The following is a 16,809-nucleotide window of genomic DNA, read 5'->3' as shown; positions in this document are numbered from 1 at the left end:
TAAATAATGTTTCTTTTCCTTTGTATCTTATACTAATGTTGAGTTTAGTTTCAATTGTAATTTATTCCAACACGGAGTACTTACCTCGAACTACTTTCTTAGGAGTATCTGGGATCTCCTCCCAACCGACCAGAATTTTGTGTAGTTTACCCTACCTCCGTTTTCTATGCGGGGGAACCTCTGGCGGAGTGATATGCGCCACGAGGCGACCCGGGGTCAGAGAGCGTGCTCTCTCAGGTCTCGACCTCCAGTAAGTTTTCTGGTCGCGTCGTAATAACATCTCGCCGCACTCTCCTTACCCAGTGCGACCCTTTGTGTCCCACGCGGTCCCCACGTGGTCCTCTTGTGTTCATACCTTGCCTTATCCTACCCTTTCCCTCTGTGTTCCTGTGTCTTGTGGTGCTTTACCGTCCGTTATGGAGCATCCCTGTCGTTGCCCTAGGCCTGTGGCCGGTAAATCTTGTGGGGCTTTTCTGTCCAAGCTGAAGTCGACCCCCCTCCTTGTGTTCGTCGTGTAGGGGCAGTGTGTGTTCCCCTGCAGCCACATGTCCAGAGTGTGAATCCTGGAATGAAGTCCAGTGGGCGCGCTACAGAACCAAAAAGAAGAAGGCTACCAAGAGGTCGCCGAAGAAGCCAAGCATTGCCTCGCCTCTTGCTTCGCCCAATGCCTCTTTGGCGAGAGCTTTTTTGCCGCCTTCCCCTATCCAGAGTAGGGGACGAGGTAAGTCTGTTGCGGGGAAGCGGCCCATTGCTCTTCCCCAGGAGTCCGTGATGCCTGTTGGTGGGGATGTAGTGTCGGTTCAGGCAAGTGGGGGGCCTGAGGGAGGGAGACGGGAGTGTGTTCAGGAGACGAGGGCCTGGTGCCTGCAGGTCCCGTCTCTACCGACGATCCCATGTGGGGGAAGGCTGCCATAACCTTTTCCCCCGCTTCGTGGATCTGCGTTTCAGGTATGTCAGCGGCCGGGGGAGATGCCGAGATGGAGGATTCACCGAGTTTGGACCCCCTCACGTGGGAGCCACCGAGGACGCCCTTCAGGTCGCCCATGAGACTGGAGGAGGAGTTCGACACCTGGTTTACCTGTAAGAAAGTGACTCGCTCTCCCCCGGCGCCCTCAGCAATGCTCCCGCCCGTCTTTCTCCAACCTTCTTTGTCAGCGGACCGGCATGAAGAACCACCAGCAATGCGGGACTACACGGACCGAGCAGCACGTTCGTACCAGTCTTCGGTCTCCTCTTTTGGGTCGTACTCCTCGGAAGATGAAGGTCCAAGGGATTCGAAGAGGAGAAGAGACAGATCCCATAGGAGGAGGTCTCGTTTCCGTTCCCGTTCCCGTTTCCGTTCCCGATCTCGCCACGCCAGGAGGCGTTCCAGATCCCCCAGGAGGAGACACAGGAGAAGCCGATTGCCAAAAGAAGAATGGGTACGTGTCACCATCCCACGAAGTCACCTCCTAGGGGCCTCAGCAGTCCCGAGTACCTCTGGCTGGCTCCCAAGAGCTCCTTCTCCATCCTCGAGGTATGGCCCCTCCAGCAGACCTGAACATTGGCGGAAGTCCTCATATCAGGTCTTGGTTGACAGGCATAAGCCCGCGAAGGTTCTGACTTCATCTGCACAGCGGAGAGAGTCGCCCCTTTGGACTGGCAGCCTTGTCCCGGACCACGGGCCTTCAAGCGAATGCCCTGACCGTAAGAGTCATCCAGTTATCACAGGCAAGCCCGCAGTCATGTGGATCCCCGCAGGAGGGGGTAGGCCCATGACGGCTACCCTCGTCCCATCGGGGCTGCCCGCTCAGCGAGTCGAGCCGTCGAGAGTTCTCCACGATAGGAAGATGCCTCCACCTCAAGCGGAGCCCTCCGCCTTAAACGTTCCTACTCAGGCGGAGGACCACTCAGCCGAGGCCCTCGTCGATAGTGGAGAATGTTCAGCAGACGAGGTCTCCACGTATAGGAGGGTCCTGGCCCTCATCAGGCGCCATCATAGGCTAGATGAGCCGAAGCCCTCGGCTGACGAAGCCTGGCTCTCCGGCCTTAGCAGGCTGGTGGATAACCCTGTGCAACAGAGGCCTTTGCTGGCTCTTCCCCTGGCGAGGGACGTTAGGCTGGGTATGGACCACATAGATAGGTTCATAGCCAGCCAGGCAGACGCTCCCAGGAATCAGAGCTCCTCCAAACTCCTCCAGGGGCAGAAGACTCAGAAGCGTTTTTATCTCCCGGAGGGGCGCCGCGGAGGTCCCTGTTCGGTTGAGCCAGCAATCGCCATCCTTAATCAGGGAGCCGCTGAAGACAGGGCTTCCTCCGCTCCAATATGTTTTTCTCCGTCAGAAGCCTCCATGATGGAGGACATGGCCCTGGACTTGGTGTACGTCTCATCATGGCTAGACTGGTGGGCCTGCACATTGGTAGGTTTTCAAGCCTCCCACGACCTCTCCGTCCCCGAGAACCAAACCTTACTGAGGGAACTAATTATCTCAGGAGGGAAGGCGCTCAAGTTCCTGTCATACCAGTCCCTCTCGCAGGCAGCCAACTGGATCCTGCGGAAGAGGGACACAGTCCTGAGTACGTTTGTCAGGAGACTACCAGACAGGGAAGCAAGAGCCTTAAGGAACTTGCCCCTATGGGGCGACTCGGTGTTCCCTCTGAAGGCTGTGGAAGAGATGGTAGAGAGGGTCAGGAAACTGAAGGATGGGGGAGAGCCCAGGCCCCCTCCAGCAAGACGTCCTGCTCATAGGAGAACCTCTTCGGATGTCTCTCATCCTCCCCGTGCCTCACCGATCCAGCCTAGGATGGACGCCCCGTCGGTGTTGTGGCACCAGCCCTCGCAGCCCTCCCTTAGGGGTACTTTGACTCCTCAAGGAAGCTTCAGATCATCCTACTCTGGCTCCAAGAGAGGACGTTCCAACCGCGCCTCTCGAAGGAGATAGGATGGGAGGCCCCCTACTCCTGCCAAAGCCTCTTGGCAAGCATGGCGGGACCACGGAGCGGATCCGTTGACCGTAATAGTGCTGAAGGAGGGGGTACAGGTAACCCTTCCTAGCGGAGACGCCCCCTCTGATCCCGGACCAGCAGGCAGAGTGGTTGGCGCCCAAGGACCCCTTGAAGAAGACAGCGTTGCAGGTGGAAGTTTCGGCCATGCTCGCAAAAGGGGCCGTAGAACCAGTCACGAACCCAGGACCGGGGTTCTACAGCAGGCTCTTCCTGGTGAAAAAAGCGACAGGGGGCTGGAGACCGGTCATAGACCTCTCAGCCCTCAACAAGTTCGTGTGCAAGACCGACTTCAAGATGGACACCCCGAAGTCGGTCTTAGCGGCCTTGAGAGAGGATGACTTCATGATGTTCATAGACCTCAAGGACGCCTACTTCCAGATCCCTGTCCACCCCTCCAGCAGGAAGTTCCTAAGGGTAAAATGGGGTACCCAGACGTTACAGTTCAGGACCCTCTGCTTCGGTCTGTCAACAGCTCCTCAGGTCTTCACGAGAGTCTTCGCAACAGTTTCAGCCTGGGCACACGAACAGGGAATCCGCCTGATTCGGTACCTGGACGACTGGTTGTTGCTTTCAGCCTCAGAGGGAGCACTGAAGGAACAAGGCGCGAAACTTCTGCGGTTCTGCAACGTCTTGGGTATCATCATCAACCTTGAGAAGTCTCAGCTGATACCTTCCACCAGGATGACCTACCTTGGGATGGTTGTAGACTCCCGGTTTGCGAGAGACTTCCCCTCCGCGGAGAGACTGGACAACCTAGAGCAGATACTCAGGCCCTTCCTGTCGGGCCAGCCCAGGAGAGCCAAGGATTGGCAAAGGTTGATAGGCCATCTCGTGTCGTTGGAAAAGTTAGTTCCCCAGGGGAGGCTCCAACTCAAGGGCGTGCAGTGGAACCTGAAGGAGCTCTGGAACCAGGGGGACTCCCCGCACAAGATAGTCCCGGTGTCCCCGGAGACGAAGGAGGTCCTGAAGTGGTGGCATGTCAGAACAAACACCCTCAAGGGAATGCCCTTCGCAGTCGACCCTCCGGAGATGCTGCTGTTCACGGATGCATCCAAGGAGGGTTGGGAGCCCATCTTCTTGACAAGACAGCAAAAGGAAAATGGGACTCCGAGGAGAGGAAACGGCACATAAACGTGCTGGAACTGATGGCTGTATAATGGGCATGCCGAGAATTCGTCCATCTACTCCTGGGAAACACCACGGGTCTGATGTGCGACAACGCCACGGTGGTGGCCTACATGAAGAAGCAGGGAGGACTAAAGTCGAGGGAACTGTGCAGTCTCACGATGGAATTCCTGGAATGAGCAGAGGAGGAGCAGATCAAGATCACAGCCAGGTTCATTCCGAGAAAGAGGAACATCTTGGCCGACGGCCTCAGCAGGATGGGTCAAGTTGTAGAGTCAGAATGGTCCCTACACCCAGGTGTGGCCAAGACAATCATCCTGAAGTGGGGCTCGCCGGTAATAGACCTCTTTGCCACGAAACTAAACGCACAGCTCCCCGTGTTCTGTTCTCCTGTGCCAGACCCAACAGCAGCGTTCGAGGATGCCTTTCAACACCCTTGGGACAATCTCTACGTATACGCCTTCCCCCCCCTTCGGAATGCTCAGGCAGGTCCTCAACAGGGTGAGGTGGGCCTCCCACCTTGGCCTCTTTCGGACAGGCCAGACCTTCTCCAGCAGCCTCACTTCCAAAGGTTTCACGAAAATCCTCGGTCCCTCCGCCTTCACGCGTGGAGGTTATCGAGCGTCTCCTGAGGAAGGAAGGTTATTCGTCGAAGACTGCAGAGAGGATGTCAGGCTACCTAAGGCGTTCGTCGGTCGCAGTATACCAAGCGAAGTGGGCTACCTTTACAAAATGGTGCTCCTCGAAGAACATCAGGCCATTGGGGGCCTCCATTCACGAGATAGCAGACTTCCTGGTCTATCTTAGGGATGAAGTAGGCACGTCCATTTCAGCCATCAAAGGAGTCCGAGCGGCGTTGGGCCAAGTCTTTCTCCTAAGTTGGGCCAAGTCTTTCTCCTAAAGGGCATCGACCTAGGTGCTTCCAGACATATCTCGATGCTCATCAAGAGCTTTGAACAGTCGTGTTCCCCCCAAGCCACTAGAGTGCCCCAGTGGGATGTGGGTAGAGTTCTGAAGATGCTATCCGAACCTCCCTTCGAGCCTCTTAGACAAGGAGCTCACCCTCAAGACGGTCTTCTTTTAGCTCTTGCTTCGGCGAAAAGAGTAAGTGAGATTCATGGGCTTTCTTACGAGGTCTCTCACTCGAAGGGGTGGCGAGAAGCTACCTCCAGGTTCTTACCCACCTTCGTGGCTAAAACTCAGAACCCAGCTGTTTGGGACCCTATGTTTGAGGGGTTCTCAGTGCCAGCAATCCCACGGACGGACAACCCGAGGGACTTGCTACTGTGCCCAGTCAGGGCAGTACGGAAGTACTTAGAGTGGACGGCCAGACTTCGCCTCGAGACTAAGAATCTGTGCGTCTCCTCAGGACAGGTGAAGAAGCCTGTATCCAAGAATATGGTCTCCTTCTGGCTGCGACAGGTTATCATGAGAGCCTACGATAGTTCAGGAGTCTCTCTTCCGGGGAAGCCTAGACCCCATGATATTAGAGGTTTGAGTACTTCGTTGGCTTTCGAGAGGAACATGGCAGTGGGCCAGATCATGAGGGCAGGTACGTGGTCAAGACAATCTACCTTTACGGCTCACTACCTAAAGGAATGTTCGAGAAAATCCTTGGATGGATTCTCGCTTGGTCCCGTCCTTTCTGTGCTCCAGAAGATTTAAAGGTGTAGCCCCGGGGAAGCCGTGGGCGTTAAGTCCAAGAGACACAGGTTCCTTCCTTACCCCTTTTTTTCCCCGATCACCTTCCCCTTCATGACCCTTCATTCCTTCACCTTCCATGGGATACACTGACAGTGAAAGAATACGTCGCCAAGGATTTTTACAGAGGTGAGTTACTTAGACACTCAGATAGTTTTTTGCTTAGTTTCCTTATTTCTCGTTTTTTCTATTTGAGGTCAGCAGAACCTAGCCTCCTATTTAGGTTCCTCTTTTCTCTTCGTCGACGGTCTCTAGGTCCAATAGGCCACTCCCACCTCCTAAAGTATAAGTCTCCTAAGAAAGTAGTTTGAGGTAAGTACTCCGTGTTGGAACAAATCACAAATTTTAAGTAATTTGTATTTTTCCTAACAGTACTTACCTCGAACTACTTTCGGGTTATGGCCCGCCCATCCTACCCCGAGTGCCTTACAGGACTTCATAGAACCTATCTAGCTAAAACTTACTGGAGGTCGAGACCTGAGAGAGCACGCTCTCTAACCCCGGGTCGCCTCATGGCGCCTATCACTCCGCCAGAGGTTCCCCCGCATAGAAAACGGAGGTAGGGTAAACGACACAAAATTCTGGTCGGTTGGGAGGAGATCCCAGATACTCCTAAGAAAGTAGTTCGAGGTAAGTACTGTTAGGAAAAATACAAATTACTTAAAATTTGTGATATTAAGTGTATTTTATAGAGTCAGGTTTCTTGTTCCTTTTGCTAAGATATATATAGTACTTGATTTTCACCTGCTTATATATTTTCTTTAGTGAGTAAAGAAGTTTTCAGTATTTATTATATGTGCCTTCCTTATGTTTTAATCCTTATGCTTGAATTTTCATTATAGTGCTCCTTATATTTCTTAATGTAAACCAGTTTATCTCTTTATAATTGTAGTTTGGATTGTATCCATATGCCATAGCATAGATGTGTGGGTGCCTAGATGTGTGGGTGCCCAAGTTCCAGAGTATTGTTGGCAGTACAGTATTAAGAAGGCTCTCCCATTTCTTTGTAGTAGATGTAGGGCACAGACATGTACTATACTGAGGATTTGACTGATGTAAAATACATCTCGGTGGACTATCAGTGTGTTAAAGCTTCTGGCCCATATCATAAGTTTCAGTATTTTCTTCCAGATTTTTGTCTGTGTCCCTTTCAATGACTTGTTTGAAATGGAAGGCCCCCTCCAATTCATGTAAGCTTAGTAAGCATAATAGCTACCTCTTCTCTACTATGATTATAAAGAGTTTCGATTACTTTATTGGAGAACATAGAAAAAGGTTTAGCATAGGGATCACAGATCCATATTACGGCTCATCTTAGGTGTATGAGGTTACCTTCCCCGGATGGCTTACATCTTTTGTTTAAAAGTATAGACATTCTTTCTGTCCCTGCTTTTATCTTGCTCTCAACATCAAAGATTTTACTCTGTCTTGTGGTGCCAGTGTCTTGCTCAACACCTGTTTCACTTTGTCACATCAATTCCTGCAGTAGTAGATTGGACACTATCACCACCTCTCAACTTTAGATTTATAACGGGTCAAAAATATGCCTTGCTTAGTTTTAACTCTTTTGTCACTTTTGGAAAAATATAAAAACCCACCATTCCTCTTTTAGTCAGTGGAGATTTTTGCAATTCTTATCCTGTTCTCATTCAAAGAAACATGAGTTGTACAAAAGTATAGGTGAGGGTTTTCCTCAAAGCACTTTCCTGATCAGGCATGACACACTCTTACCTTATGCGGGTCAGTCTCGTTCTGTGAAATTAAATTCTAATAAAAATTAATCCCTTTCCTCCACATGGTTTGCCTGTTGTGTTCCATGTACTCCAATTGCTCATACTCACACCTGTTCTGATTTACATGAATTTTCAACTGGCGCCTTGTGTAGCTCAAGCTGTGTGCTTGGCTTGCTCGTGCCACATGTTATTTTAAAGTTGTATTGTATTTCTACAGATTTAAGTTTAGGATTACATAAAGCAATGGTTTGTATGTTATGAAGTGATATGACTTTTTTTTTTTTTTTTTAATGAATTTTGAGTTATTTTAATCGGGAGCGATCCAAAAGAGCTAGGTCCAAAAGAGCTAGGCCCAAAAGAGCTAGTACAATTGAGCTAGTGCGACAAAATAGCTAGTACCATAATAGCTAGTACCAAAATCGCTATTGTGACAAAATAGCTAGCAGTACAATTGAGCTGGTTCAAAAAGAGCTGTTAACCAAAATAGCTTGTTTTGAGAAAATGTAGTGTTGCTAAAACAGTGTGTGTGTCTGTGTGTGTGTGTGTTTACGTTGATTACTGAGGTAGAAAGTAAAAAATATATTTTCTTCTGTCTCATCATATTTATTATTCACAGCAGAACAGAATTTAATAAATGAAAGAAACATCCATTAATGTTAGCATCATGATACACTGTCATGAAAGCATTGATAGCAGACTTTTCAAAATCTAAGGTTACGTTTTCAGGGTTACAGTCTGGGCGCTTGTCTTTCAAAATCTGAAATACTCATCCATACGTTGACTGAGCCTTATCAGGCATCATAACATAAACACAGGTAAAAAGAAAATTTTCTCTAACAACATGGATCGAATATAATTGATAAAATATTCTAGGAACGACTTTGAAAGTGCCATCACACATCCATATTTTTGAATTATCAAGTTGATCGAGCATATGCTGGCTTGCAAATGATTATTCGTTTTGAATCACTTGTTACATCACTCAGTAAGAAGGCTTCTGTATTTCCGTTTATAGTAAAAGTTTTCAATTCTTCTTGAATTATCAATTCGTTAAATGATAAAGGTTCAGGAAAATGGCCTTCAACCTTACGTCTATGTTGAATACGTTTTTGGAGCGCTCTTTTTTTTTAGGGACATTAGCCATTGCTTTGTCATCCAGCTCTTGTAGTACAGCAGCAATAACTCTTCGTGGTGGTCCACTACAATTTGAAGCTTGCTCATTCATTTTCCTTAAAGCAATTCTAACATTTTGCCTCGCGGGATCTGGGACATGATTATGTTCTTGTGCAATTTTTACTTCACACTTTTCTTGGTAGTTCGGTGCAGTTTTCAATGTTCCTCTACAATCTTTCATTACACATCTCCAGTTCTGACTAGTTATGTTCGTTGTATTTTTTCGGTACAAATATCCATCGCAGCTAAGTAAATCTTTTCCTTCCTGGGAATTATAACTTCCATGATGAAGGGTTGAATACTGCTAACTTTTTTTCTCCATAGATAAGAAAAAGATTAAAAGAAAAAATGAAGTAAAAAAAAACACCCCATTTACTAGAAACTAGTTTTTTCAATATTAAACTTACCCGATAATCATGTAGCTGTCAACTCCGTTGCCCGACAGAAATCTAAGGAGGGATACGCCAGCTATCACAATACTAGAAGGGGGTGTACTAACCAGCGCCACCTGTGGCCAGGTACTCAAGTACTTCTTGTTGACACCTCCTCAATTATTCCTCTGTCGTGCCTCCGGCTAGACGTTCTGGGATACGCTTATGGTCTTCGAGTTTATTCTCGCTTATTTGGTGATGTATTCTCTTTGATTTACGGCTGTCGCATTACTAGAAACCTTCTGATATTAGCTAGATAGCTTTTATTTAATTCAGTTTAACGGTTAACGAATTTTTGCTTGTTTTTTGGATCTCCCTTTGACTTCTCTTGAAAACAAAATGTCTGACATTTCGCAAGCCCCCTCCCATAGACGTTGTAGGTCTTGCAATAGACGTATTCCGAAGGCCTCGGTAGATCCTCACACCGCTTGTTCTGACTGTAGGGACAGACCCTGTCAGTTAGAAAATCGATGTGAGGAATGCGCCGGACTTTCGGAATTGGATTTTGTCCGACTTTTAAAGTATTCTTCTAAGTTAGAGAGAATTAGAGCTAGGAGGAGTTCTTCTCACTCTTCTTTATTTTCCTCATCTCATGATCCCCTTCCTGATCCTACCCCTGTAGTGGCTACCCCCGATCCTACTGTGTGCCCTCCGCCTGATATGTCAGTGGTTTTACGCGCTATTCAGTCTTTAGGCGATAAGGTAGAGTCAGTGGTAAGTGACCATAAGTCTCTGATGGCCGAAGTGAAAGAGTTGAAGGCCAAGAGTGCAGTGGGTGAAGTTAGTGCCAGTGCTGTGACGAGTGCTAGTGTCGGTGCAGTGCCTTGTACTAGTGTTAGTGCCAGTGTGGTGCGTGGGGATTTTTCTGTGCGAGCCAGTCGTTCTCCCAGTCCGGGACCTCTTGCAAGCTCCCAAGCCCAGGGGAGAAGCAATGTTGAAGGGCATAAGGGTTCGGCAGGCCTTGTTAGGCGCACAGAATTATCCTCAGTGGTTGCGGGCGTGTCTTCCACAGACCGTCACTCCCACTTGCAGACGATTGAGCCCGTCTTCCGCTCGTCCGCTGATCTTCTCTCGGGGAAGAAACGTTGGTCTCAGGTCTCTAGACCGCTTAAACCAGCCCTCGAGTGCTCAGCCAGGTTGCAGTCGTTGGCTCAGCTCTGACTCGCCTCAGTCATCTAGCGACTGTACTCCGCCCAAGAGGAGTAAGGTACAACAGAGCTGCACCGGTGGTGCAACCACTGTTATGGCTTTACCTCAGTCTGCTACTGTCTCTGCTGATCCCAAGTGGTCTATGCTTCAGTCCATGCAAGCTCAGCTTTCGGACCTGATGCGTGAGTGTCGTGCTGAGAGTGTTGCACCTCCTGCACCTGTGGTGCACCAACCTCCTGCACCCGTTCAGCCTGTGCTGCACCCGCCTGCACCGGTGGTGCACCAACCTCCTGCACCCGTTCAGCCTGTGCTGCACCCGCCTGCACCGGTGGTGCACCAACCTCCTGCACCCGTTCAGCCTATGCTGCACCCGCCTGCACCGGTGGTGCACCAACCTCCTGCACCCGTTCAGCCTGTGCTGCACCCGCCTGCACTCGCTGCACCCAGTCGCAGCTCCATCTGCCAGGCGTACGATGTTGAACCACTTTCTGTGTTCACTGTTCCCAGTGTTGTTCAGCATCAGCCTTCTTTAAGGCAACCTTCGGTTTGGGATCAGGAGGATTACTCCACTCTTCCTCCTCCTCCCCTGGCTGCTCCACCGGCGGTGCAACTCTCGGTGGAGGTACAACAACCTCTTCCACCTGTGAGTCAGTCTCCTCAGCTGCTGCACCGAGCTCTACCCGTGCACCCTGATCCTGCTCCTCAGACATCTCTGCTTGCGGGAACTTTACCTTGTTCTGCACAGCCTCGGTCTCTTCACGCTCCACTCATACCACAGGAACAGGAACAGGAACTTGCTGCACCTCCTCCTTCCACCTCTGTTGTTGTTCCTGCTCGTTCTGACTCTGCGGTTCAGCATTCGTATCCGATCCCGTCGCCTCATTCTGGGGTTGAGGTTTCGGATGATGAGGAGGCACACCTTGATCCCTCTTCGGACGTGAACGAATCCAAGCTCTCTCCACAGTCTCTTGATTTTCGCAAGGTCTTGGCTCTTCTCAGGGAGGTTTATCCAGACCATTTTGTCTCAGCTATTCCCCGCTCTCCACCATCTGAGTTTTCGCTGGGAGTGCAACAAGCTCAGTCTTCCTATACCAAGCTTGTCCTAGCTAGATCCTCCAAGAGGGCTTTTAGGATCTTAGGGGAGTGGCTGCAGTCTAAGCAACTTCTTGGCAAGACTTCCTTCATGTTCCCTCCAACGAAGCTCACTTCGAAAGCGAGCGTTTGGTATGCCACAGGGGAAGCACCAGGCTTGGGAGTACCTGCCTCTGCCCAGGCTGACTTCTCAAGTCTGGTAGACTCGCCTCGAAGATCTGCTATGAGACGCTCAAAAGTGTGTTGGACCTTCTCAGACCTGGATCACTTGCTTAAAGGGGTGTTTAGAGCTTTTGAAATGTTTAATTTTCTCGACTGGTGCCTGGGGGCCCTCAGCAAGAAAACCTCTCATACGGACAAAGATTCTGCCATGCTGTTAATGTCCTGTATGGATAAGGCCATCAGAGATGGATCGGGCGAGCTAGCGTCCTTGTTTGTATCAGGGGTGTTGAAGAAAAGAGAACAGCTGTGTTCTTTCCTTTCCGCCAGCATTACCCCTTGCCAACGGTCACAACTTCTGTTTGCTCCTCTTTCGAAGTTTATTTTTCCCGAAGAGCTCATTAAAGATTTGTCTGCTGCCTTGATACAGAAGGACACGCACGATCTTGTAGCTTCTTCGGCTCGTAAGTCTAAGGCTTCCACCTCAGTCCCTAAGACTTACCGCTCCCCAGTGGCTGATACCCCTGCGACTAGATTCATACCGCCCTTTCGTGGTAGAGCCCCCAGCCGAGGAAGCTCCCGTCCAGACTTACAGAGGCAAGTCCAGGAAAGGATCCAAGCCATCCAAAGGAAAACACTGACTCTCCGCTTCTCCAGACGACAGTAGGAGCCAGACTCAAGACCTTCTGGCGAGCTTGGGAGATGAGAGGTGCAGACGCACAGTCTGTCAGTTGGCTGAGGTTCGGTTACAGGATTCCATTCTACCTTCAACCACCTCTGACCACTTCGCCCATCAACCTCTCTCCCAACTACAAAGAGGAGGACAAGAGACTAGCTTTGCACCAGGAGGTGTCGCTTCTTGTGCAGAAGAAGGCTGTGGTTATAGTCCGGGACCATCAATCCCCGGGCTTCTACAACCGTCTCTTTCTTGTGGCCAAGAAGACAGGAGGTTGGAGACCTGTGCTGGACGTCAGCGCTCTCAACGAGTATGTCACCAAGCTGACGTTCACGATGGAGACGACCAAGTCGGTCTTAGCAGCGGTCAGACAGGAGGACTGGATGGTCTCATTGGACTTGAAAGATGCTTATTTTCACGTTCCGATTCATCCAGACTCCCAACCTTTCCTAAGATTCGTTTTCGGAAAGGTCGTCTACCAATTCCAAGCCCTGTGTTTTGGCCTAAGCACAGCTCCTATGGTCTTTACCCTTCTGATGAGGAATGTAGCCAAATTCCTTCACTTGTCAAACATCAGAGCCTCCCTCTACCTAGACGACTGGCTGTTGAGAGCCTCCTCGAGTCGTCGTTGTCTGGAGAATCTTCATTGGACTTTAGACCTTATCAGAGACCTGGGTCTATTAGTCAATTTGGAAAAATCTCAACTCATTCCCTCACAATCCATCGTGTATCTGGGAATGGAGATTCAGAGTCAGAGTTTTCGGGCTTTTCCATCGGCCCCCAGGATAAGCCAAGCCCTAGAGTGCATCATGAGCATGCTGAAGAGGAGCAGTTGCTCAGTGAGACAGTGGATGAGTCTCACAGGGACTCTCTCGTCCCTAGCCCTGTTTGTCGAGCTGGGCAGACTCCACCTCCGCCCTCTTCAATTCCACCTAGCAGCTCATTGGGACAAGAGTTCGACTCTAGAAGCAATCTCTATCCCTATCAACCAAGAGATGAAGACCACTCTCCTGTGGTGGAAGCACAACCTCCTTCTCAGAGAGGGTCTATCCTTGGCCATTCAGACCCCCAATCTTCATCTCTTCTCAGATGCATCGGACTCGGGCTGGGGTGCAACCTTGGACGGAAAGGAATGCTCCGGAATGTGGAACGAGGAACAACGATCTCTCCACATCAACTGCAAGGAACTGCTGGCAGTTCATCTAGCCCTGTTGAACTTCAAGTCCCTCCTGCTAGGCAAAGTGGTGGAGGTGAACTCGGACAACACCACAGCCTTGGCTTACATCTCCAAGCAAGGAGGGACCCATTCGAGGAGCCTTTACGAGATCGCAAGGGACCTCCTCATTTGGTCAAGAAGTCTAAACCTCTCTCTAGTCACGAGGTTCATCCAGGGCAATATGAACGTGTCAGCAGATCGTCTGAGCAGAAGGAATCAGGTCATTCCCACGGAATGGACCCTCCACAAGAGTGTGTGCAACAGACTTTGGACCTTGTGGGGTCAACCTACCATAGATCTGTTTGCCACCTCCATGACCAAGAGACTTCCTCTGTTTTGTTCTCCTGTTCCAGACCCTGCAGCAGTTCATGTGGATGCCTTTCTACTGAACTGGTCCCATCTCGACCTGTACGCATTCCCTCCGTTCAAGATAATCAACAAGGTTCTGCAGAAATTCGTCTCGCACGAAGGGACACGGCTGACGCTGGTTGCTCCCCTTTGGCCTGCAAGAGAATGGTTCACAGAGGTACTACAATGGCTAGTAGACTTCCCCAGGACTCTACCTCTAAGAGTGGACCTTCTACGTCAACCTCACGTAGACAGGTTACATCCAAACCTCCACGCTCTTCAACTGACTGCCTTCAGACTGTCGAAAGATTCGCTAGAGCTCGAGGCTTTTCGAAGGAGGCAGCCAGGGCTATTGCCAGAGCAAGAAGGGTTTCCACTCGTAGGGTCTACCAGTCTAAGTGGGAGGTCTTCCGAAGCTGGTGTAGAGCCAATTCGATATCCTCTACCAATACCTCTGTGACCCAAATAGCTGACTTCCTGCTTCATCTTAGGAATGAGAGATCCCTTTCAGCTCCTACGATTAAGGGATATAGGAGTATGTTGGCCTCAGTTCTCCGCCATAGAGGTTTGGACCTGTCTTCCAACAAGGACCTTCAAGACATTCTTAAGTCTTTTGAGACGTCTAAAGATCGTCGTCTTTCCACTCCAGGCTGGAATCTAGACGTAGTCTTAAGGTTCCTTATGACATCTAGGTTCGAACCTCTCCAGTCAGCTTCATTCAAGGACCTTACCCTCAAGACCCTTTTTCTCGTTTGCCTGGCAACAGCTAAGAGAGTCAGTGAGGTTCATGCCTTCAGCAAGAACATTGGTTTCACGACCGAGTCTGCTACATGTTCTTTCCAGCTTGGATTCCTAGCAAAGAACGAACTTCCTTCACGTCCTTGGCCTAGATCGTTCGAGATACCTAGCCTTTCCAACATGGTAGGTAACGAACTTGAGAGAGTTCTTTGCCCTGTCAGAGCTCTCAAATATTATCTCAAGAGGTCTAAACCTCTCCGAGGACAGTCAGAAGCCTTATGGTGTGCCATCAGGAAACCCTCGAGATCCATGTCCAAGAATGGGCTTTCGTATTATATAAGGCTTCTGATCAGAGAAGCACATTCTCACTTAAAGGAGGAAGACCTTGCATTGCTGAAGGTAAGGACCCACGAAGTAAGAGCCGTAGCTACTTCGATGGCCTTTAATAAAAACCGTTCTCTGCAGAGTGTAATGGATGCAACCTATTGGAGGAGCAAGTCAGTGTTTGCATCATTTTATCTGAAAGATGTCCAGTCTCTTTACGAGAACTGCTACACCCTGGGACCATTCGTAGCAGCGAGTGCAGTAGTAGGTGAGGGCTCAGCCACTACATTCCCTTAATCCCATAACCTTTTTAACTTTTCTCTTGAATTCTTTTATTGTTGTTTTTATGGTTGTTACGGTAGGCTAAGAAGCCTTCCGCATCCTTTTGATTTGGCGGGTGGTCAATTCATTCTTGAGAAGCGCCTAGGTTAAAGGTTGTGTAGAGGTCCTTTAGTAGGGGTTGCAACCCTATATACTTTAGCACCTTGGGTTGATTCAGCCTCCAAGAGGAACGCTGCGCTCAGTAAGGAAGACGAACTTAAAAAAGAGGCAGAGTAACGGTTCAATTCGACTTCCTTACCAGGTACTTATTATTTCATTTGTTATTGGAGATAACTGTTATATGAAATTTGGGGATACTTGGCTATCCTTTAATCTTGTACACTGGTTTTCACCCACCCCCCTGGGTGTGAATCAGCTACATGATTATCGGGTAAGTTTAATATTGAAAAATGTTATTTTCATTAGTAAAATAAATTTTTGAATATACTTACCCGATAATCATGATTTAATTGACCCTCCCTTCCTCCCCATAGAGAACCAGTGGGACCGAGGAATAATTGAGGAGGTGTCAACAAGAAGTACTTGAGTACCTGGCCACAGGTGGCGCTGGTTAGTACACCCCCTTCTAGTATTGTGATAGCTGGCGTATCCCTCCTTAGATTTCTGTCGGGCAACGGAGTTGACAGCTACATGATTATCGGGTAAGTATATTCAAAAATTTATTTTACTAATGAAAATAACATATTTTGGTTAACAACTCTTTTTGTACCAGCTCAAATGTATAACTAGCTATATTGTCACATCAGCGATTTTGGTACTAGCTATTAAGGAACTAGCCATTTTGTCGCACTAGCTCAATTGTACTAGCTCTTTTGGGCCTAGCTCTCTTGGACCTAGCTATAATGTCGCACACTCATTTTAATCATGTTCCAAATCAGTCTTGATTTTATTTGTAATACTGCATGGAAAGGATTACTGAATTCTAATCTGTAAAGAAAATTAGAAATATTCTGTTTGTAAAATCAAACAAGTCTGTATGTACATACTGTATATGAATATAGAAAATTATTTCATAATGTTTTGGTCAAAATTTGATTGATCCCAGAATGTATCTGTAGATGTTAATTTATATACTTTCATGGAATTTTTATTGCCTGTACCTTCTTTATCAGACTGATACCAGTATTAATGACAGTTGTTTTCAATAATGGTTAGAAAATATTAAGAATTAGAAAATATTCTGCATGTAAGGGTCCCATATAGGTATTAATCTTATTTATGTCATTGTGACTAAACTGCATAGTCAAAAAAGATTTAATGTGCATAGAAGCTTTGCCTATTGAAGTAATGGTAATACTGTATTCATTTCTTATAGCTTTGTGACGTTCAACGAACCTGTGATGGACCACATGTTATTAGGCTTAAAGGGTGGATTATGGAAAGCTGTCCGTTCAGTTATGACTCCTACGTTTAGCTCCGGCAAAATTAAGCAAACTTTACAACTCGTTAAGGATTGTGCCAAGAATCTGTGTGTTTATTTTGATAAAGAGCTAGAAAAAAGGTAAATTACTGCAATTAGTTTTTGCATGTGAAACATATTGTATGTAATAGATAAATTTTATTACTTACTGTCTGAGCTTATCACTTGTAATTTAAACAAGGGTTTATTCTATTCTA

General features: G+C 48.4%; 1 protein-coding gene across 3 annotated transcripts in view; it reads left to right on the top strand.

Moving 5' to 3' along the window:
- Positions 1-16,809, top strand: part of LOC137652215 (cytochrome P450 3A24-like) — a 90,041-nt gene that overhangs the window by 35,360 nt on the left and 37,872 nt on the right. For all 3 annotated transcript variants that reach the window (XR_011046221.1, XM_068385439.1, XM_068385438.1), the window contains exon 3: positions 16,508-16,693. Coding sequence is in view for 2 of the 3 variants with exons in the window: in XM_068385439.1 (XP_068241540.1) it covers positions 16,508-16,693 (186 nt within the window). In the remaining variant the exon portion in view is untranslated. The remainder of the gene's footprint in view (positions 1-16,507; positions 16,694-16,809) is intronic.

This window comes from Palaemon carinicauda, chromosome 13, assembly GCF_036898095.1.
Source record: "Palaemon carinicauda isolate YSFRI2023 chromosome 13, ASM3689809v2, whole genome shotgun sequence".
Taxonomy (NCBI): domain Eukaryota; kingdom Metazoa; phylum Arthropoda; class Malacostraca; order Decapoda; family Palaemonidae; genus Palaemon; species Palaemon carinicauda.
Note: the sequence above shows the minus strand (reverse complement) of the source record. Positions and strands in the feature narration are given on the sequence as shown.